The sequence below is a fragment of the Molothrus ater genome, chromosome 3, assembly GCF_012460135.2.
Source record: "Molothrus ater isolate BHLD 08-10-18 breed brown headed cowbird chromosome 3, BPBGC_Mater_1.1, whole genome shotgun sequence".
NCBI classification, from domain to species: Eukaryota; Metazoa; Chordata; class Aves; order Passeriformes; family Icteridae; genus Molothrus; species Molothrus ater.
Window position 1 is genome coordinate 68,313,214 of NC_050480.2, and position 23,981 is coordinate 68,337,194.

General features: G+C 38.2%; 1 protein-coding gene across 1 annotated transcript in view; it reads right to left on the reverse strand.

Moving 5' to 3' along the window:
- Positions 1-8,211: 8,211 nt before the first annotated feature.
- Positions 8,212-23,981, reverse strand: part of FIG4 (FIG4 phosphoinositide 5-phosphatase) — a 51,485-nt gene continuing 35,715 nt past the window's right edge. The window contains exons 20-23 of the mRNA XM_036380126.2: positions 22,104-22,299; positions 19,571-19,653; positions 16,440-16,529; positions 8,212-10,492 (exon numbers count right to left, since the gene is read on the reverse strand). Of these exons, the coding sequence (XP_036236019.1) occupies positions 10,315-10,492; positions 16,440-16,529; positions 19,571-19,653; positions 22,104-22,299 (547 nt within the window). The 3' untranslated portion in view covers positions 8,212-10,314. The remainder of the gene's footprint in view (positions 10,493-16,439; positions 16,530-19,570; positions 19,654-22,103; positions 22,300-23,981) is intronic.

Sequence of the window (23,981 nt, forward strand, 5' to 3'; positions counted from 1 at the left end):
GTGCTTCCGAGTGTTTCATAAATCTGCACAATCCTGGGATACATTTCGGAGGAAGATGCACGGGGACTGTGACAGGTTGTATGCTCTGGTAATTTTAATGCCTATGTGCACTGTGTACAATGGATGATGGATAAAGTGTCACAGATTCTGCAGGATAAATACTCTAAAATAAGCACATTTTCAGCTCAAAATAAGTGAAAAGTAAGCCAAACCACTTCAAATTCAAACCAAACGCAGGTCAGTCTTTTCCTATTGTGCAATCTTAAAAATAGATGCAATTTCTGTCATTAACTCTTGTTGATTCATCCTTAACCTGGGCTATTTCTCCTGGGTTCTGCTGACATTTCCCACAGAGGTGGGTTGACTGCCAGACACCAGTTGCCCACTAAAGGCCACTCCATCACCCCCCTCCCCAGGTGGACAGGGGAGAGAGAATATAGCAAAGAGCTCATGAGTTAAGGACAGGGACACAGCGTGCCCCAGAATCTGCCTTCCCCAGCAGCACATCCCAGGGACACGAGGCCAGCCCTGCCTGACAGGGAGATAGAGAACAGCAGGGAGATGTTAGGACAAAAGAGTGTAAATATGTGAGTGAAAGCAAGTGAGTTGTTAACACCAGGCAGATGAGAAGAAGCCATGGTGAAAAAAGGAAGGGGAGAACAATTATACCACACTTACACTGGAATCTGAAAAACAAAAAAATCCCTGACTTGGGGCCCCTGTGTCAGAGGATGTCAAGGAAACATGTATTTCACACTCCCCTTGTGTTTAGTTGGTGCAGAAGGTCACACCTTGCAGCACTGTTGGCTGCTGTGTGGTCTGAAGCAATAAAGACCAGGGCCATGGACCCACTGACTTAGTGCTGGCTGTGGACCACCTGAACTGACTCTCAAAATTACAGTCTGAAAGTCAGCAAAATTGTCAATTGTCAATTGAGGGAGAAGATGAGGCTTTCTTGCACCCTGCCATGAACACAGACACAGCACCAGGACTCTGGGTAATTCTTTTTGCTTCTTTCTGGTTCCCACATGGACTTTCTTCCCTGCCTACATCCCCAGCTAGGAATGGAGGCTTTGGTATCTAGCCACTGTTCTCTGCCCAGATGAGCATAGAAAGGAAATAATTTTCAGATGGCAAGGTAGGAAGAGAAGAAGAACAAAGAGGGAAAGCAAAGTGCACAGAAAGCAATGACTGGAGAGCTGTGAGTCTGGCCAGGGAAGAGGCCACTTCTTCTAAAAATACCTTTCTGATGGAAATTGATTTTATTGCTTGCATTTCCTAGGAAATTAAGTAAATGAAAGATAGGCTTTGTAATGTAGTCTTTCAGTTATTCTTGCCTAATATATGTTGAAAACTACTTTTACTGCCAGCAAAAGGCATCTATAGTCTGCAGAATCTTCAGGGTGTCACTGGAATGATGTCCCTGGTTAAACTGTAACCTCACTGCTGTTAAACGTGGTGCTGCTGTACAGTGTGAGGAAAATACTGTGTATATACAGTATGGCCTAATTCTACCCATGTATCACAGGTTTTAGAAAGTTTTTATGCTTAAGTTTTAGAAATGTTTTTACATTTTAAGCCTGGTGCTATTCCCACTGAACTCAAAGCAGTATTCCCACAAAGCTCCACGTTAGAAAGACTTGCTACTAGATATCAGTGTGCTTATGAGTGAGTTTTTCCTGATGAGGCAGAGACCAAGCAATGTGTGCACTTTCCTTCTGCCACTGGGTTTCCAGAGTTAAAACTCCATCACAGCCTTTGTAGCTGCAACCTCCCTTTGTGTTGGTGTCATTTGAAATGAAGAATGTTCTGCCCAGCCTGAAGAGAGAGCAACAGTTTTTAGGCACATTAAAGCAAGTAGCAAGTCTCCAAATCCCCCTTGAGGTTATTGGATGACTGTCTGAAAGGGAGACCATGGAGTGTAGCATGCCAGCATGAACAAACTACAAAGCAGAGGCGGGAAAAGGGAATGAGGGAGCAAAGAAGGGAGTGTGAGTGTGAGGAAGCTTAACAATCATGTTGGCAAGAAGCAGACTGTCAGCAAAGAGGATGTTTACAGTCTCAGAATCAGGATTCAAAGAGCAAGTGGCTGGCATGAGTCTGCACTAAAGCCCCTTGAGGTAGGGTAAGGCTGAGAATGCAGAACACCAGGAGCAGTTCTCAGCATAGATGAGAACTGGAAACTTCCTGCTCATGCTCCTGCTCATACAGTTGTTGAGTTACAAACAGGACAATGTGCAAAATGACCCTAAACTGAGTGCAAATGAATGTTCTGAAATCACGGCACTGAAAGGCATTGGCAATTTTTTTTTTAGTCAGTAACAAAAAAGGAACTGAGAAATAGAGAAATATAATTACATACAAATAGCAAAGCCATTAATTTCCTTATAGGGGTGTTGTGATTGCTCCATAATTAGAAGCTGAAAAACATGTTATGCTTGTGAGGAGTGCAACTGTATCCTTCCCTGAGCTACAGCACTTATACTGAGGATAAATATTTTTCAGGGGATTTACAGACTAAGCTAATAATCAGCTCAATGTAAACAGTTCCTTTGAAAAAATTCATACTGTACCAAACTTTGTAATACTGACAGTGCTTTAATGATATTTCTATTTTGCACTGGAAAATTTATGCTGTAACAGAAAATAAAACAGTTCAGCTTTGGGGAATTCTGTGGGAAAAGTGATGCTCTTTCAAAACACCTCCCCCTTCCTGCTGTGACCAAACACAAGCTGGCCCATCTCTGTTGCCTGTCCCTGTGTGCTGACACACAGCTGTGCAGAGATGCTCAGCCTGGGGTCTGGGAATATTTTCCCGTCTGCATCTCCCTGCGTGAGCACGGCGGTGAAGAGCTGTTGGAGATTTCAGGGGACAACAGGAGAGAACCGAGACAATTGTGAGAGGCAAGCCCTTGATAAAGGGGGGGAAGAGACACTTTGTGCTTATGTCTCCTCAGGGTTTTTCTGAATAGCCTCTTCTCTTATAAGGAAGTGATGAAGTGGCCCTAGAAGGGTATTTTGGGACCGTACCCTCAGCACTTGGACCTTGCTGCAATTTCTGTCAGTGACAAACTACTGAAAGCATGGAAAGGATTTTAGCTGCCTTTAGGAACTACAATCTCTATTTCTATAAGCACAGCTAATAGCCAAATCACTGAAAAAGAAAAAAAATTAAAAGAAGGAAAATATCAGGGGATATAATCAGGGACATCTAGTTCCGAATCCGCCCAAACGTGCAGTCCAGAAAAAACAATGAAGGAACAAACTAACGCCAAGAAGAAGAATTAGCAAGAAACGCATCCTTGACTAAACTTATCAGCTTCACATTTGCAACTATAGACCTGGAAAGTGAAGAGATGTTCTGTGATTGCTCAGAGCAGGAATTGTGACCCTGTGCTCAGACCCATGCTACTGAAGATGTGCAGAAGGATCGATAAAATCAACAATGGCAATGATATGCAAAGTGAAAACAGTCCAAACCCCGTGTATCTAAGTTATAAGAAAAGAAATCCAAAGGGGACATCTGCAAAAACAACTAACCAACGCAGTATTTGTGCTACCATCGTATACTCTGCATTTAATAGATGGGAGTATAATAATTCACCAGCATCTAATAAATGGAGGAGATCAGTGGTGCTGATTAAAACAGACCAACAGATTCAGTGATCTGGGGTCTTAGTCCTGAACATCCAAAGACTTAATACTGAACATCCAAAAGCAGAATACATGAGGTAGATGAGGGTCAGGTAGTATTCATATGGCAGATGAGTGAAGATTCCAAATTGTGACCAATTACTTCTGACCAAAAAGGCAGGTAATTCATCTTCAGGTGAATGACACTTTTCTGAGCTTCAGGCAGAGTGAAGCTCTCTCAGAAACTTCCCCAAATGGCTTTTGCTCAGCAGGCTGCAGTGCAAACACTATCCAAAACCAGCATTTGAAAGGAAAGCATTTATTGAGTGGGAAGTGGATAATTCTGTGGAGTCCCTAATGGTATAAATGTTACTGGAGAAGACATTCCATAACATAATGTTCGTCAGAGATTCAAGCCAAGGCAGCAGATGGAGAACATGCTGTCAGCAGGCAGAGGAGAAGCAGAGCTAAGCTTTGTGAGTCCCAGGGGAGTTGAGGAGAGCTGGTCCCTGCATGAGGCTCCTGACATAGCCAGAGAGGTCACCATGACCCATCAGCAATGGAGACAGACAAAATCCTCTTTTGTTCAAAGCCAGTGATGATTGACAAGCTTCTCTAACCCTGAGCAGCCTGTTCTCTAGCCTGGCTGGTGAGTCAGAAGTCCTGTCTACCCCTGACAACACAGGGTAGCCCTGAGGTGGCACACGCCCTTATTTTAGAGAAGCACTGTACCAGAGGAGTACCTAGCCGTGTCTGGAACAGATGAGACAGAGGCTAAAGCCATAAAATCCTTTTGTAAGGGACCCTATAATGCAGCTGTTTACTTATTTCACAGCTCTGCCAGGTTTTATAAAGGCTACTGAGGGACTCATCTAATTTTAGTTTTTTAAGTGCAGTTGTTTTGGCTAAGCCATTTGTGTCTGTACCTCCAAGGAGGCACAATGGGGAGGAATTAACTCCTGCAGAGGGGTAACTTGTCTCCCAGGAGAGTTGATGTGACTAGAAGCCCTCCTCTCTGTTTACAGCCTACCTGGCTTTGATGTCACTGTCACCAGGTAAGGGGGAATTCAATCAGATGGTGCTACAAACCAGCCTACACCTCCAGAAAGCTGCTCCATAGGTTTCGTACAACACTTAGCAGGATGTGCCTGCTAGGTCAAAATCTGATCCCCTATGTAGTGTGTCCAGGACACAGCCCCCTCTCCTATGACACCCCAGAAGTGGAAAGCAGTGAGATGAGACTGAAGCCTTGGGGGAAGCCCTGTGTGCATGACTTGGTTACAACAGCATGTCCTGAGGACATTGCACAGGGCCAGCTGGGGACACTTGTTAATGAGAATCCTGGTGCACAGAGAATGAGAAATGTGACCTTTGGAAATTCAAATCAGGCTTAGCACATGTGTCTTCCAAATGACTGCTGTGACTCCAGTCAGGGCTCATGTGGATATGGGCTATGTCTCAATGGCAGGCTCGTTGCTTGTTTTCCACGTGCTGTGCCGCAGCCTCCTCCCTGCCGCAGCAGCACAAGGCCCCTGCTCCACGTGTCCCTGGGCATGTTGGGCTGTGCTCACACACTGAGCTGGGCTCTGTGACTCTGGGAGCTCCAGCTCTGCACCCTCAACCTGCCCACCCGACCAGCAACGTGAGAGAGTTCTCTGCCTGTGCCCAGGTGCATGCACAGCTCTTCTGCACTTCCTAGCAACTAAACTGCAGCCTCCCTGCCAATCCACTCTTCCCTGTGCATCAGCTTGCTTATTCAAATAGACCTCACTGGTGTCCAACCCTGTCTTTTCACCCAGACGGCTCCAGCTCTTCCCTAATTTGCCCTTTTCCTTTCCCTTGCCTCACTGAGATACATTTCAGCTCTTGCTCACTCCTGGTATCAAGCCCACTGTAAAGGACTGTGATTTATGTGGAAAGAAGGGGGACCAGAAGGACAAATACCTAAACATCTCCCATAGGACTTACTGCAGAAAGGTTATCAGAGCATCTGGGGAAAAGGATTTTCTACCAGGTAACTGGTGTCTTTCTTAAAATCCTGCCTCTCTTAGGAAAGGTTTTACTGAGTGATCCCTCTCTTGCTAAGAAGGGAGTTCATGAGCCTACAAAATACCCTTGCAAGCTGTGGAGGAGAAAAGTAAAAAAATCCCTCAAAATAGTGTAGAACCTCAAACCCAGCATCAGGTTTTATGGCTTAGACTTGTGAGCATCTGAGTCAATTATCCAATAGTCTGATCTGGGGAAACTCCAGGAAGAGGGTGGCACAGGCTATTTAATTTTGTTATGGGAGAAGTTATTACGGAAGTTCTGGCCTGCAGAGAATGTCTCCATGCAAGGTTTCAGTTTGATTGAGAGTCAAAATCCTACCACTTTCTTTAGTTTCTCCTTTTATTTTCTCCTCTTTACATAATCCACATTGTATTTCCAGGGAAGTAGGTAGAAAATCAAACAAGTTAAGAAAAGTTACATTGTCTCTTTGATGGGAATTCGGAATAATACATCAGTAATAAAACAAGCCAGACAGTGTATTACAACTACAGAGTTTTGCTTCAAGAAGTGAAAACTCCAAAAGGAGAAGATGGATATAGTGAGAAAACTACAACTTGCGGCACAGTTACATGTGAGAAAAAGGATTCTGAACCACAGATGCTGAAAAAATCAAACACACTACCAAAAAATCAGAAGAAAAAGAAGGGAAATAAACAGAAGATAACCCCTATGAAAAAAAGAAAAAAAAAAAGAAAGAGTACCTGAGCTGTCAGGGAATACAAAATTAACAGACCTATTTTAGGGCCACATCTGAATCTCTTTGGAAATGAGAGGTGGCTATTGCAATGACTGAAAACCACACTGGGCTTTAGTGCTGGCAGCACAACAGCACACCTAGAATGGGGAAATGCAAATGGAGCCTCAGAGATGGTTCATACCATGCTGTTGGCTGTCCTACTTTGACTACACTATCTCTCTATGCTACAAAGATGAATGTATTTTAAAAAAAGGAATAGAAATGTTCTAGTCAAACCTTGGGTCATGCAAAGAGCATGTCTTTCTGGAGAAGCAATACATAAGTTATTATGTAAACACTATTTAATATATATTAAACATTGTTTTTCATGCCTTTTCTCAGCACTCTCTTGCTTGGTTCCAGTGGACAGATCAGCAGCTGCAATGTTGTTTTTTTTTTGTAGCAGGTAGATTTAAGAACTCCAGAGGGGGCTGCTGATTATCAATATTTGCAAGGGTTGTAATTTCAATGTATGATGTTTTATTATTAATATTTTGTAACTTTATGCACTAGTTTCACATTACTTCTGAATCACCACCAAAAGTGACAACTTTAATTAGGTTTTTAAATCTATACAAGACTGAGGGAGGTATCTGGAAGCCAAGCACATTGTATTTCTCCCTATCAGCCTTCAGGCAATCACTTGGATTGAATCTACACCAGCAAATGGAACACTCCTGTGTACATACCTCAGTTTTACCCTCAGTGAACTGGACTTGTTCATGTAATTACTGATAGGGTGAAACCACTAGGGAGAATGAAATGATCTCCTGAGTGAAGCTGGTATTTCCTCTGACTGTAAAACACGACTATTTGACAGGACATATGCTTTGGAGTTTATACAAGTGAAGCCTGTGAAAGCCAAGAGAACCTTCCTGGGTGATGCAGAAAAATCTCAGAAAGTCAGTAACAAAACAAAGAGCTGCCACCAGTGTCACCCCAGAATTATACACAGCTCTTTTTCTTCTTCCTCCTGGCAGCTGTGTGAACATTGAAAGGTCCTGTTTCAGGACCACAGATGAGTCCCTCTGGAAAATGAGAGGAACAGAACAAAAAGTCAGTGGGTTTTACAAGTGGACACAGGACTCATAAGGAGGGGAAACTGCCAATGGAAATTGTAGAAAAGAACTGCTCCTGCAGTCACAGTACAAAGCTTAAGCTGTTGGACTGGCATCAAAATCCATTGGGACAGAGGTGGCACAGAAATGACCAAATCAGTTCTAATTTGATATCTGTGCTTCCTGCTTCCACAGGAAAAGAACCCAAAGTCATTATTTTCCAGGTGTACATTTTGGGATAGTATTGCAATGTAACCTTTAAACACATTGAAACAACCTAAACATATTGTGGAGGAAAAATCAACATATTTCTCAAATATTTCTTTTGTCCATATGGTTTAAAGAGTGAAGAAGAACACCATGTTACTCTTCAGAGCCAACACAGCCCACTCTTTTCATGCTTATTCCTATTTTACACACTTCTTCTTCTGCTTCTGAAAGGGAAAATATCTCAAATCTATTGAGAACTTTTAACACTCTTGAGAACTGAACCTTATTATCACAAGAATGGAATAAAGTAGGTGGATGCAGAGGCAGCACCTGGGAGTCCTTTGTCCAGCTGAACTTGTTAGATGGGTGACTGAGTGTATTTCTATTTTAAATAATTATTTATGTGCATTAGGCAGCAGGTTCACTCAGACTGCTGAGTTTACTCAGGGTTAAGCTGGGAGTCTTGCTTTGTGCACTGGACTCTTTTTTCTTTAAACAATCCTATTGAAAATTGACATTGGCACTTGGAAGCATTCTGAACAGCTGCTAAGAGTACACTGATGGTAGATCACACAAGCCAGCACTGAGGTGTCCTTCAGCTCTCAGAACTGTAAAGCAATCTCCTTTAATCCTCTTCTTTAAGGAGTGTCTGAATTGCTGAGGGCTGAACATATTTTCTCCTAGAGCTGCAGAATCATTACTATCCCTAAATTTTGCAACAACATCATTGGTTGCTGAAAAGGGAGTTTCATCTTCTGAGTTATCTGTGGGTAAGTGGTGCACTTTCAAGGGTAACTTTCATGAATTACCAGTATCTATCAACAACAAAAGTAAGGTCTGTGATAGTCTAGAAACCATTCCTTGCAACAGTTTAAGTGCAGTAAGGAAAGTGTGTGCTTGTCTCACTAAGACATGAACTCCAGCTGTACTTTTTTCAAAGCAAGCATTTATTCCTTCTAATTATTTTCATATTGGGCAAAAGAATTCACTATATTTTATTTTTCCAGAGGAAAAAAACATTGACAATTGCAATGAAGTATTATCTAAAGTGACAATTCATTCTTGCATCTCCTAAAATACAACTATTTGGCCCAAAACAATTAACACAAGAGAATGGACACTAAAATACTTTGGTAACTCAAGGCACCATGTTCTCATTGACTGCATGCAAGTCCTTCCCTGAGACACACAAACTTGTATCACAAGAAACCTTTTTTCCCTTTACCCACTGCATCTTTTCTTATATTGAGTTACTGACAGAGGTGCAACTCACTGCATAAAATATTCAAAGATATGCAAACATCTTTGCAGTGAGCAGCCACAAACCTACAGTAGCTGCCTGAAAGGCAATTTACTGTGAACACAAACATGTTCTCTACATCTGTTATGTGCACTTGGCTGCATCCCTAAACCAGTTATTCTGCTATTCCAGAAAATTCTGAAACATGGTCTGTACAAGCCTGTGGAACAAAATGTTCTGTCAAGAATGCTGCTTGATTCTTCAAGGCAAGGGGCCACAAAGTGTTAGGAATTTTAGCTTGCAATTACAAATAGCAGGCTTCCTCCCTTCCTTTTTATTTTAATTTGAAAAATGTTTTGCTCACAAGCCTAAAAGAACCTATTTAGACATTTGCTGCCTCTTTACCTCTTACCCAGCACAGGACATGATGTTCAGTCTTGCCTAACCCAATTCTGCTTCCTCTTGCATGATCTCCCCAGCTGATCCAGTCACTTTCCCTGGAGGCTCCAGGCTTGAACCTGAAGGCATCTCCCAGGAGCACAAACACAGGGATGGGAAGGGTGTGCTTCAAAAGGATAATGCATGTCATACAGAAAAATGACAGGATAGTTTGGCACTCTCCAGGTGTCCAAACCCAGTAATGTGAAGAGCATTCCCTCATTTTCTGATGCAGTCATTATGGGGTTCTCCTCAGACTTGTACTAGAAACCTGTGATAATTAGTCACAAGCCATCTTCACCCTGCAGCATGTGGCACAGATTCTGTAGCTACCAGCACCAGTGACATTAATTTTGACACATATTAGGGTTACAAAGTTTATGGGTGTTGATGCAAATTTTGATTTTGACATAAGTCACATATCTTTCACTTTTGCTTAAGAAAGCAGAAAATTGCAAGCAGTCATTCTAGCACTAACTTTGCTAAAAACCTCAAGAAATATCAGAAAATATTCTGCTGTAAAAGAAGACTGTTTTCTGTCAGGCAAGAAAGAGGAAGAAAACTTCTCTTCTGTTCTTGTGTACAAATCACTTCAGTTTTATTAGCAAACATAACAATGTAAGAAATTAATATAAAAAAGTTAAAGATGCCATATTTTCTTTGCCACAAATTGCTACATACTCTCTAGTGACTCTGGGTGCTCTGATTATTCACTTAATGTCTTAGGACACACTTTCAGCTAAAAAGATATTAAATAACCTTTTAAATCAGATATTAACCCACCTTTCCCCCTAAAGCACAATACAATAAATGGATAACAGTAAAGAACAATAAATAGAAAAGTTAGTAACAAATTCATTACTGCAAAAGAACAAAACTAGATTGCCTTTCTAAAATTATTTTTGTGACTTATCAGTCCAGTGGGTTTGGCAGGAGAATCCAGCTTGGATTTACATGTATCTGTTTCGAATGTACTCTCTGTACATGAGGAAGTCATCTCTTCCCAGGGGCTGCATGTTTCCTCTTCCAGCCTGAATGTGTGCGTGGAAAATCTCTATTGATTTCCTATCAGCTCTTGGAGGCTGGACTTCATAAATATTGTCTTGAGAAAAGGAGGAGATGGGTATTCTGAAAAAAAACAAACATGCAGAATATTTGGAGCTTTAGGTAAAAATTTTCCACAGAGAGAGAGGAGTATTTATTTTCCTTGAAATATACAGAAGAGTCAATGAGAGGGCAAGTTCCCAGTAGATAATTCATTTACCTAGATTTTTATCACTACTGCAGACCTGGTAAGACCCAGCTTTCCAAGTAGGGTAATTAGGTAAGTTGTCATTAATCCCATTACAGAACACCTTCTCGCTTCCCTTTGCCCTGCCCTCATTTCTTCATCCTTCCTCAGATCTGCTATGGTCAGTAAATACCCCAGCTAAAGTAGATCTGTGCCATGCATGACAGCAGATAAAAGAAAGACTTCATTGAGCTTCCACTTTGTAGCAATTATAACAAGTGATTATACTCTGAGCCAACACAGAGAAAGGATTAATTAGGTAAGAAATTTCTATCTAATTATCAGGAAGTAGACAATTTATTATAAGCAACAGCACTCAGATATTTTATGAAAATATTTTTAAAATCTTCTTCATTCAACAAATAACATATTTGAATTCTAATAGACACATATTTTTGGGCTCAAAGCTCCTCAGGGAAGAAAGTAAAGTGGCAACTCACTGTCAAAGCTCACTATTTCATAAAGCAAACATCAACCAGCCCAAATGCAATGAACATTCAGATATTAGCATCATTGCCATATTCTACAGAAGCCACAGTCATGACTCACTACCTGTGTGCTTTTTCAGGAGACAAGAAAGTTATTTTTATGCATAGAATCTCTTCTTTTGAAGGTGAAAAAACAAGTAAGAACTAGAACACTTAAGCAAAGGGAAAGCCCTTCTATAAATAAAATGCCCTAATAAACTCCTACTTGCATTATGGGCACAAACTAATGTTTGACACTGTTTCTAAAAGAAGATCTCCATTAAAACTGTCAAAAAACTCTTGCTCCCTCATTTTTCAGCCTTTTATTTTAGTAAAATATATTGTATTTCGGATGTTTCATCATGTGACAGTTCATTAGTTTTAAAAAATTACTGCAGTGTGTCATGTAGGACATACTATGCCTATATTCCAGTACAACTGGAATACAATATATAAAGCAAAAAGGCTTCCAGATAAAAGTAATCTTTTTCAATTTTATATTTCAACTTTGCATAGCCATACATTCATTTGATTACTCTTTGATTGCAATGATAGAATTACTTATACAAGTATACTATTGAACTTGAGACAATAAAATCACTGGTCCCCCATAGAGTTTGGCTGCATACTCTAAAACATTTTTTTTCTCAACAATGTGATAGTTTCTTCTCATTATCACTTCTAATTTATTTAAAGTGGGTGTTTTCAGAACTGGTAAAAAACGTCAGTCTAGATGCTTTAAAAGTAGATTGTTTTTCACAGCATCCATAGTTTCTGCAGCACTTACTCAACCAGTGTAAAGCATCCAAGCTGAGACTCTAGCAAAGGCATTTGACACTAGCACACTGTACTAACTTATCAATGTTCACTATCTAACAACAAAGGTGTCACTTAATAAATGGTCCACTAGCAAGTGGGCAATTAAGTAAAAAGCAAAACAGAGCCATTACACTAAATTGATGCCTTCTCTATTTATTGATTGGTTTCTAAAGATATGACATTTCTGAAGCACTAATGACTCAAAAATCCTTTCCTTAGGTACAATGGAAGCTGAGCAGCAAAGTGCATTTAATTTTGAGCATTTAATAACCAAATCTCAATTTTCCTCCTACTTGCATCAACATGATAAAAATATATTGAAAGAACCACATGTTCATGAGTGCCAACTTTGATTAATAACCCTGTATTAAGCTGTAACTATTTGTAGAGTGCTTGTATTATCCAGTCATTTAATTAAAAGTTATTTCTCCAACATATTCATGTAAAAATCTATTTTACTTAATAAGTTTAATATCTTACAGTAGTCATGAAGGAGAGCACGTTATTTATGACTTGGCTATCAGGTTTCCCTAGAGACCTGTAGCTTTATGGCCTCCAGTGAAAATTCTGTAGACAGGAACATAAGCTTTATGTTATGAAGGACAGAACCCTTGACACACAATTTTCAATTATTTTCAACCCACTTATGAGCAGGCTTCCTGGTGTTATGGTGTAACAGTGGTCACAGGGGTTCTTGGATGAGGGAAGAGACAAAAATGTTGACTCCATGTTCAGAAGGCTTGATTTATTATTTTATGATATATATATATTAAATTATAACTATACTAAAAAGAAATAGAAGGAAAAGGTTCATCTCAGAAGGCTAGCTCAGAACAGAATAGCAAAGAATGATAACAAAGGCAGCTCTCTCGGACTCTGTCCGAGACAGCTCGGCCTTGATTGGACATTAATTATAAACATCCAAGATGGGCCAATCACAGATAGACCTGTTGCATTCCACAGCAGCAGATAACCATTGTTTACATTTTGCTGCTGAAACTTCTCAGCTGAAAAAATCCTAATGAAGAAATCCTAAGGATTTTAATGAAAAGATGTCTGTGACATTATGGTTTCACCAAGAGTATCATTGTGTCTACAGTAAAAGATACAGTTAAAACCTTCAGTTATAATGAGGAAGTTCTATACTTCCAAGAAAAAGTACATCTAATCTACATCATGGTGATGTAGATTAGCTCCCAGACATATAGCAGTCACCAGAAAGCCACTGCATTTGTTTCAACATTAATTAGTTCTCCTCAAGTCTCTGTATACCTAAAAAGTAAACAAAATCTACTTTTTCACCTTGTTTGAATCCTAAGCAAACATCCACGAAGATGATCAGAGGGCTAGAGTACCTCTCCTACAAAGACAGCTGACAGAGTTGGGGTTGTTCAGCACAGAGATGAGGAGGCTCCAGGGAGACCTTGTCTCACCTTCCAGTGCCTAAAGGGGGCTGCAAGAGAGCTGAGGAGGGACTTTTTTAAAGGGCATGAAGTGATGGGCCAAGGGGGAACGGCTTTAAACTGAAAGAAGACAGGTTTAACTTAGGTAGTAGGAGGAAATCCTTCACTGTGAGGGCAGGGAGGCACTGGAACACGTCACCCAGGGAAGTTGTGCTTGCCCCATCCTTGGCAGTGTTCAAGGCCAGGCTGGATGGGTCTCTGAGCAACCTGGTCTAGTGGGAAGTGTCCCTGCCCATGGCAGGGGGTTGGAGAACTGGATGGTCATTAAGAATCCTTCTAACCCAAAGCACTCTATGACCTGACCTGAAGCACAGCTTGGACCCTCATGTATGCACCAGCCACTCTTGGTGGGAGGATGTTTAAGCATGCTCACACTCTTCTTTCGTGCTACAGGGAATCAAAACACTCAATTCCCTTTTCAGGACAGAATAAAGTTTCTTGTACTGCTAGATAAATGTATGAAGTACCTTTAAAAAGGTTTTGAGAGTGTATTTTTACAACAGTATTATTTATAACATACCAGAATGAATAGTAGGGAATTAGGGAATTAGGAACAGGTGCACTGTGTCAGCCAACAGTAATTACACTACAGTACTTGGAGTCTGTCCTCATACACATTATAATAGATTGTGCTAAAAGTAGTCCAGCTCTGTTTAGCTCTATTTAGCTCTTAGTAAAATTCCATCATTTTTTCTTTCATGGAATTTCTAAGAACAAAAAGAAGAATTTCAAAATCCTTCCACATCCTCCACTCAACTTCAGTATTATTCCACTGCATCACTTTGGTCCCTGTTCAAGTCCCCCTTTTTTTTACTAGTCTATACTTAACAGTTTCTAAATTCAAGACAGAACCTTCTCTTCAGTATTTATACAATTCATATTTGAATTCAGAAATATCACTGCATCGACATCATAAAAATAAGAATAATTCTTATTTTGTAATGGCTTCATGTATTTAATTAAAATGGTCAAGTGTTTAAAATTGTGAAATGTTGGATTATTAAAAAAGATTTTCTTGAGAGGTGTGGAAAAGACAACTAATCTAAACTTAGATTTTTTATCTCACTGCTGATATGAACCCAAAGTTTTAGACTGAGTACCTTAATTCAATACGAAAAGAAATAGGGTTTGATTGCATTTGTATCATATATGAAGCAACCACTTGAGAATTAAATTTGTTAGTTTTTTTTCAATTTAAAAGGCATCTAACATCAAATAATAAAAGTTAGTATCATTTTTTAATTTCTTCAAGAGCTCCTTGAGAAACAAGTGCAAGCTGTGCCTCAGCTGCTATTACTGAGGCACAAAAAAACCCCTCCCTCTCTCCCTAATCCTGAGTACACTTATGTTCATTCTATTATATTTCTCAAAAGTTAGTATTCTCCAAGGAAATTCCTGATTTGGAGCAGCAATTCAAACTCAGTAAGAGAAAGCTTCCTTGTTTCAGAGTTGAACAACATGCCTTTTAAGAATGGTTACATTTGTGACTTTAACTAAAAGAACAATCTGTCACCATTCTAATAGTATTTAAACATTTTTAAAAAGTTACAGAACAAAACCCAAAGAAAATTTTTAAGCAGTCTAGGGATATACTGTAATAAAAAAGAAATCACCAACTCTAAGATATTCTCTTTCCTCTCTCATCTGCACAGTGGAACATGTTTGGTAGAACTGGCAAGGAGAGATGATCTACATGACTTCAAGAGAAGGAGTGACAGGAGGCACGGATTTGTGTGCCCTATGACTTTTACACTTCTACTATTCAGAAACACGTGGAAATTACATTTGGGAAAAGAGAAAAATTAACATCTGACTATCCCAAAGCCACCAGAATTCTGTGTAGATACTCTCTTTAATGTGTTCATTTTACAGCAGCTCAGCATTGGGAAAAAAAAATTTACATTTAAAGGGGTAAGAAAGGAATTATTATCTCCTACACTGTCTTACACGCTGGGAGATCTTGCAATTACAAAAAAGAAACTGCCTTCATTCATAGCAAAATTATTCTTCTTCTTACAAAATATTTTCTTAATAAACATGTCCATTTAAACATTCAGGCTTGCTCCCTCATATTGAAAAACAGTTTTACAGTTTGCCAATCTAATTTACTACTTTAATACCCATTATGCATGTTTTATTATAAAACTACAGGCTCATTTACCTACAAATGTGATATCATCACTTTAAATGTAGGTAATATCAAGTGACTAAACACTGCTATTAGACAGTATTGTCTCATACACAGCATTACAGCAGTTTCATGTCATTCTTTTTCAGCCCAACTGAGACTCACCCAGTCTCTCTCCCTGCTTAGGTATAAATGCTGTGTTTAAGGTTTCCTCACTTCACCAGCACAGAGGGGTGGACAAGAGGCAGTGCAGGAAACAAAACTGAGGCTTCTGTAAACCAAAGGATTGCAGAAAAGTTCTTGCCGTTCTAAGAAGTGGCCATGCTGTTGGATAAAGGATCATGTACCCCAGGGACAGAAGTAAATAAAATTCTGCCTTGCCTTGGTGAAACTTTAAGCTGCCTACACTATAGGAAGATGTCAATTGGAAGAGTAGTACTTGATCATCTAAATTGTAAGATCTGGTTCAATATTAGTAAGACATTTGGATAATACCATGACCCTTTTTATACACTAGTGCTAAGAAGATTCAAATGTAACTTGTTTTCTAGTGAAGTAAGCAAGAAGAAATTGCCCTCTAAATTCAGTAGATTCAGCACTATCTGTTAATTCAGGCTTGCTAAGACTTTTAAATAGAAACCCCTTGATACTACAAAAACTAAAAAAAAAAAACCCAAAAAACAAGACTCCCCAAAACAATACAAACAAAAACTAAACACCCAAAAAACCCAAACCCTCAAAAAACCAAAAACCCAGTTCTTCATGCTATGCATTGAAACCCCTTATGCAGTAAAGATAATGGAAGTGTGACTCTGAAGCAATTTAACATCAAATTTACATGATCACTTTTCATATCTAATGACAAAAGCAAAATCAGGCTAGATGGAAAAAGAAAAAGAATACTTACAAATTTATGACCTTATCCAATGGGCATTTTGAACAAAATTGCTGGCTGCCCTTGTCTTGTTTATGCTGACTCTGTCCCAGCTGAACAAACCTGTGAAAAGCAGTAAATTGAAGAATAAATCAAAGAAATAAAAGAACCATTCCCCAAAAATCGTCAAACAGAAGAAAATGACACTAAGAAATGAGATTTTGAGTCATACTATATAAGTCACTGATCATGATGTACTTCTCTGGTGAACAAGAGAGATTTTTGTAAGTTCATAGAGGGTGCATGCATGAACTCAGAACCTCCTCGGAAATAAGATTTGTTTATCAATTGGTGTCACCCAGTATGTCACGGGAAGAAACAGGCCTCCCCTAAGAAAAGGACCGCCCCTTGCAGTCAACTTCCTGTATCTTTCTCAAAGCAATCAGCCAGAGGAATAGCCCATGGAAAAATCAGCAAAAGACACAAAGTCTCTCAAGTTTCAGATTTAAGTCAGTCCTCTTCTGAATTCAATCTATCTATTCATCTGAAATGCTGTTAGTCCAGATCCCTTATTAACAACCACAACCTTTTGGGACAATTTCTCCGTCTCCCAATATTTGCTGGAAGACATTGTCAATGGAAAATACTGTCTTTTTTTTTTTTTCTTGGCAAGGAAGTGGAACAAAATCTTCTGAAAAGTAGTTTATCACTAATCTTAGACACTCAGAATAGGAGGAAAAGTCAGACGGTTTCAAACGTAAATATATGTAGCTATCTTGCACTCAATTTGTTCACTCTCCAACACAGCTGTGCCACTGAAAAGACAAGTAAGTAAATGTCAGTTGTGATTTACTAGTTTAATTTTCTGAGGCAGAGAGTTTTTCTTAATAGTGAGCTTCCATTTAGCTTAAGAAGTCTTACTGGTCTACTTCAGGAATATTTACTACATTTTAACAAGCAACTATTACAGGTGCGAAACCAATAGCATGAAAGAGTGTACAGAAGTCAAACAAACAACATATTCCTAAACAACTTATTGCAGCTTTTCTTTTTGCTCCATTCAGATTCTATACTGTAGAAACAAATGCCTCAGAGAAAAACAACATCACTTTGACTGCTAAAGGAATAAATACTTACATTACCAAAATAGAGAATTTTAAGTGGAAATCAAGATAATTAAGATCTTCTACTGCAGGAGCCTGCTATTGAAACCAACTTTAAAAAAAACAGAGGTAAATCAATTGCATAAGTATTTTAATTAATTGCTTCAAATTATTCAATATTTTGAAAGTTACAAGACCTAAATGCATACAAGCAAGTTTCCCTGAGGTCAGGAAGATACCACACACAGCTGATCTGGAGCATACAACCTCAAATTATTGGAGGGACTTCCTGTCCCTTCCAAATCCAACCAATCTGGGCTTCTGTGATTTCTGTTTTGATGAGAATTATCTCAGCCATCAGTGAAAACACGCTGAATAGATCTGAATTACTTTTAATTTGCATTTACAAATAGGCTTAATACAGATCAGTTGACATAAAGCAACTTAACCCTGAAGTACTTTGAATGTGCGAGACCCTCAGCCTCATAATGAAAAAATATGTAACATGTCCAGTGATGTCAAGTGAAGTCAGGATCTTACATCCCCACTTCCCTTATTACAGTAACAGAAAAAGGCTTGATGTGAGAACTGTCATCATACTGTGAAAGAAATTGCTGCTATTCTCAAGCGATGTACATTTTGCAAAGTATAGATTTTACTGACATCCTTGATTATATAAATCAGCACACCAGACCAGAAATAGCACCATGCCTTGTTAGCTGAAAGAGATAAAGAATTTGTAATTTTTTCTATTTTTAAAACCTGCATTGCTCAAAGGAAATGAAGTAAATGCAAGGTTTGTTTTGTTTTTTTTTTTTAAAAGGATATAAATAGCGAGCTTCAAAGCCTCCAAGGGGTTTATGGTTTTACATTAGCAACAGATTGAACATTAGTCCAGCCTGAAGAAATTATAAAATTGGAAGTAGCTGCAATTCTGGATGTTAACACAGAATTGTTCATCTGCACAGAGAGACTCACAGTAGATACCAGCTCACACTGGGCCATTTTCTGAACCACAAAAACTACCTGCTGTATCAAAGGATAGTTGTCAAATTTGCATCCATCTTCTAGGGTTAAAATAAAAAGAAACAGAAGTAGACTCATAGATGAAGGTAAAAAATTCAGCTATAATGAGAAACATCCTCCTTAACCCTATTCAAGTTTAGGATCTTTAAATGACTCTGCTTGTAGAAATAGGTAGAAGTGGGAATTTTAAAGAACAAAAGAGTGCAAGAGAAATAGCTACACCTAAAGAAAAAGCAGGAGAATATAATTTTACATATAAAGAAAAAATGCTTTGAGTGGATTAAGGAACTAAGTCAGGATGAAACACCACATATCACCAAATTAGATATCACCAAATTAGACATCACCAAATTAGACATCACAGTGAATTAAAATTTCCCTTAAAAATTGAAAAGGTTTCAAATAGAACAAGGTAGCTACTGCTATTACACATTAGAGAATAAAAACAAATGCACACAAGGCCATGTCAATCCATGTCTCACAAGTATTCATTTCAATATATACACAGTGCTTTCCTGAGATGAAGTGTAGATTTCTTATATCGTGTTAAATAAAAGGACAACTTTTATTATTTTATATGCATTTTTACAGAATAAGCTATTTCATTATGACTGACTTGAATTGGAGTAATTCAACACTTGAAAAATGCAAACCCCACAGATTACAAAGCTTACAACCATGGAACCATTCTTGGTTCCACTGAGAAGTAAATTCTGTGGAATTTACTTATCAGAGGAATATGGAATTCTATGAATTTACTTATGAATTTCTAGGATTATATTAAGTGACAGGTATTTCTTCTGAAGCATCTTTCATTTGATTTAAGCTCCAAATTTTACTTTCAGAGACATCTGCAGAGCTTCCACTGAAATCAGAATTGACACAGACAGCTGGAAACAATTTGATTTTGAAAGAGTTAGCATATATAGGCAAATTTCTCATTTAAGTAAGTTTAATCAAAGGCAGTACTTTGACAAACTGCACTTAACTAGCTCAAATTATCCTTTACCAATTACCACTGGAAATTTATCTCACCTTGCATATATTGCAAGATCATCTTCTGAAGGGATATCTGAAAGATTGACTCCATAGACATCTTTTGTTGCTTGCACTACATTCTGGAATATAAGAAAGATTCAGATGAAGAATACTGGAACAATATCCAAAGAAAGATTACTCTTAAGAAAGAACTTCCTTGCAAGCCAAAATATCATTTCAGAAGTGCAGACAAAAACAAATAGGTTTCTCATATCCACAGCAATCATAGTTTATACATATTTTTAAAGAAAATTATTTATTAAAAATATTAATCAACACATTTATTCAATAAGTAAAGAATTCCTGAAAGATATCATCAGCTAAAACAACATATTAGGAGACTAAATTATATTAATAGAACATAATGGTGTAGTTATTAAATTCTGTTCTGTATTGAAACTTAATATAGAATAAAACACATTTGTTTAGAGCATGCTCCCACATTTGCTTTCACACTTCCTGCTGTCAATTCTGCAATAATTAGAAACCTCAGGTTGAATAGAACTATTTTTATTTTATACATTATGCAATCATGTCAGTCAACTATAACAAGGAATCAGTGCATATGCAATAGCTCACTAACTGTGTCTACTGATTCTGCGCTAAACTGAGGGGAGTTTTCTGACAAGACACATGAGTCAAATATAAAGACAATTTTCTCTTCGTTCAAAACGATTCAAAGTCAAAGAACTTCAGAAAGGTATGTCCTGACCAGAAGAATAAATGCATCTTTTATTAACTTCTCGGAGATGTGAACAGGAAAGAACCAGTTTTTTGAGTTCCCAAGATAATAAGGAATGGCATGAATTAACAATGTAAATTATGACTAAAATTCAATGCATGAAAAGGTGCAATAAATTGGAATATATTTCTTCTTATCATTACTAAAAAGTCAGAATACCTCACCCAATTTTAAAGCCATTGAAATTCAATGTTTCAAATCACACTTTGTGTTTACATACACCTTTCATTTAAGCATCTTAAAAATGTAAAAAATATATCTTAGGTCTGAGTGCTGAAGTGTGTTCAAAACAGAGGGAAAAACTGATGTGAGATAAATTATGCAATAGTAGGAATCAAGAATAAAATTTCAACTTGGATTTTTGTTTAAAAAACCTATATACCATCTGATTTACTGGAGAACGGGTACTCTGTTATTCAGAGATAATGGAAAACTTTTAGATAAAATACCTTGTATAAATACAAATAAATAAATGTGCTTGTACTGGCTTAGGAAGAAGACACTATTGCACTACTGAAGGCTGAAAATCCATTATCTGAGAACACACAACCCTAGGCTAAAGACTGAATAGAATCAAAATTTGAATCGAGGCAAAAAAAAAAAAGGCAGTGTAATTGTCTTGCCTATCAGGCAATACATTTATGCTAAGGTCATAAATACTCAATTTTCTTCAGAAGTGATAACATGCACAATCCTATAACCATTTAAAGTAGCTGTGGCTTTAAAAAAACCAACCCTGCTGGACGACATAAGTATTTTCCAAATTTCTATAGTATACATTAGCATAACCTTTTGCTATGATACTTTCAATGGTATCCAAAATGGATATCTACAAGAAAGAATTTGAAGAACTATTACATGAACTAATAAAATAGATACTTCCAGAATTCTTTATACAACTCAGTATTTTCATTAAATTAGCACCCAAGGGATTCCAACAAAATGAGAGTTATGCTAGGAAAAAAAGATTAATAGCCCACAACTGCAAATGTACATTCTTTCCACCTGACTGGGCAAATGCAATTTATTTCACTATTTTATTCACTGCTGTTATCTGCAACCTTAGTAGCAGTAATAGCATAGGACCTGTGTGGTAACATTATCATGCACATTTTTGAAGTTAGTTAATTCTTTTTTTTTAATGCCAGACCACATAATTATGGGACAGCAATTTAAAAGTGGTCACATAAATCAGGTTGAAATTGAGACGGAATGAACATTATTTATAGTTCATCGACCTAAGCAAGTGGCATTGTCCAAAAGGAATTGCCTTGTAATTCCAAGAGGTGGTTCTCAGGACCTCAGGTTCATTCTACATGTCTTTCAGGGGGTTAGCTCCACACTAAATCCCATGGACTAAATATTGATTAAGTAGGTAGATCAAGTACATTCTTGGAGAAAAGGAATCATTTGCACGCTCCGAGGCCACCGAATGACGTGTGCCAGAGCACAGTAACAGACAATAATCAGACATGCATTACTGCTCTGAATTAACACACTAATACAGGTGCATTTTAAACTATGTAATGACCTGAATACCTTTCAAATGCCATAGGTTTCTGACAGTAGTTTTCTTTTTTTTAATGTTATTTTCCTTTGTGTCTCACTATTACATGACAAGAAGAACAGAAAAGGTTAAGAAACAGTTGTACTAATATCTACACAAAAAAATTACACTGGAGACCTTTGTCACTAAAGTTCTCAGTGCTTTACTTCTGACTGTTCTATAATGCTTCTTAAAGGGAATGTGAATTTTAAGCTTTCTTGCCTAACACAGTAATTTCTTACCTCTGTGATTTTTGTATTGTCTCCTGTATCAGTCACCTTTACTGGAGTTGAACGTTGAGAAACAGCACCTTCATCTTCTTTATCTGTCCCAGAATCATCTTCAGAACTACTTGACACTGCTTCCTCACTTGGGGGTGGAGGAGCACTAGCAGCTGTTTTGCGCTGCAGCACAGTTTCTTCTCTATTATTTTTGTTCCTATTAGGAAGGCAGTGTGTATTTATGAAATCAGCAAGATATTAGCAATGAATATTTAAAATTCCTAATCTTGGTTACAATCTTTCCAGGGAAATAAGTTTTAACTTCTAGGGCAACTTTTTTACTCATCTTTAAAATCTCTGATTTGTCTTCTTCCATCTCTTCTTATTCCAGAGCATTTAAAGAAAGCCCAAAGGATTCTGTCAGTTTTCCTCCACCAATTCTCTGATTCTTTACTTAAATCCCTCCCCACAACTGAATAAATAAAAAAGAATAAAAATTAATTGAGATATCACATCTTTGGTTTTGATTTTGGAAAAAGTTTCACTTTCTGATTAATAACAATATCCACTCCAATATCTTCCTTAATCTTGGTTCCAAATCTTAATGGTAATGTCACTTTTTTTCCTTTATTTTCCATATCTCTCCCCTCAATTTAATTCTTTAATCAGCAACATTTCTTGATGCAGTATGTATTTCTCACTCAAGAAATTCTAGTCAATATAAAGGCCTTATTTAAAAGAAGCCTTCAAGATACAGCATCTCTATGTAAGCAGGCTAACACTGGATTTAACTGTATGCACTCTGAAAGGTACACATTATTTTGCCCATCAGAAGTCATATCAAACTTATGTACTCTGCATCCTCTCCTACTGGCCACAGAAGAGCATTCAGTTGCAACTTCCTCTCAGACACTGTCACAGTCTTTCAGGGAAGGCAGTTAATGAATAGACATTAACGAAGGAATAGACAGTTTATAGACAAATCCCTGGAAATAGGGAAGGAACATCTCTTCCTTGCTGCAGTGACTGTTCCATGTATCACTGACAGACAGTGTGTCTCATTCTAAAGGAAGACAGCAGCATGCTAGAGGCTGGGAAAAGAGCTCATAGATTGATGCAAATGCTATTTGAAGATGCAGGTCTAGTGCTCTCATCAGCATCACTTGAGCCCTAGTGGAGCACACTATGACTGTTACAGAGGCTGCCTCTTGAAGTGAAACTCACATGGCAGTTTATCCCTCTACTAAATTAGCTACACTTCATATGCTCAAGGAACATGTATAAACCAGTAGAGAGTCCTTCAAAGGTTCTGATCTGAGAGCATACCTCACTCCCAAGGACATTATTGTATCAGAAAAAATCTTAGAGCTGGAACAAATGCCTTGCGAAAATAACACCATGGGCAAATTTGATTTCTGACTCAGCAGAACCTGACATTTCCTTGGACTGAAATGTACAGAAAGTTATAAAGACATAAGCATTCTTTTTAGGGAAAATAAAGGGATTTTTCCCTACTTTTCTAGATGAGGTGAAGGTCACAAGAAAAGCAGCCCTTTCTGAAAGCTGAGGCGTGACGGTGTTCACAGGGGTTTTCAGGTGAGGGAAGAGACGAGAATGTTGACTCCATGTTCAGAAGGCTTGATTTGTTATTTTATGATATATATTACATTAAAACTATACTAAAAAGAATAGAAGGAAAAGTTTCATCTCAGAAGGCTAGCTAAGCTAAGAATAGAAAGGAAAAGAATGAAAACAAAGGTCTGTGGCTTGGACAGAGAGGGAGAGCCAGCTCTGCCGTGATTGGTCACTAATTCCAAACATCCACATGAGACCAATTACGCATCCACCTGTTGCATTCCACAGCAGCAGAAAACCATCGTTTACATGTTGATTCTGAGG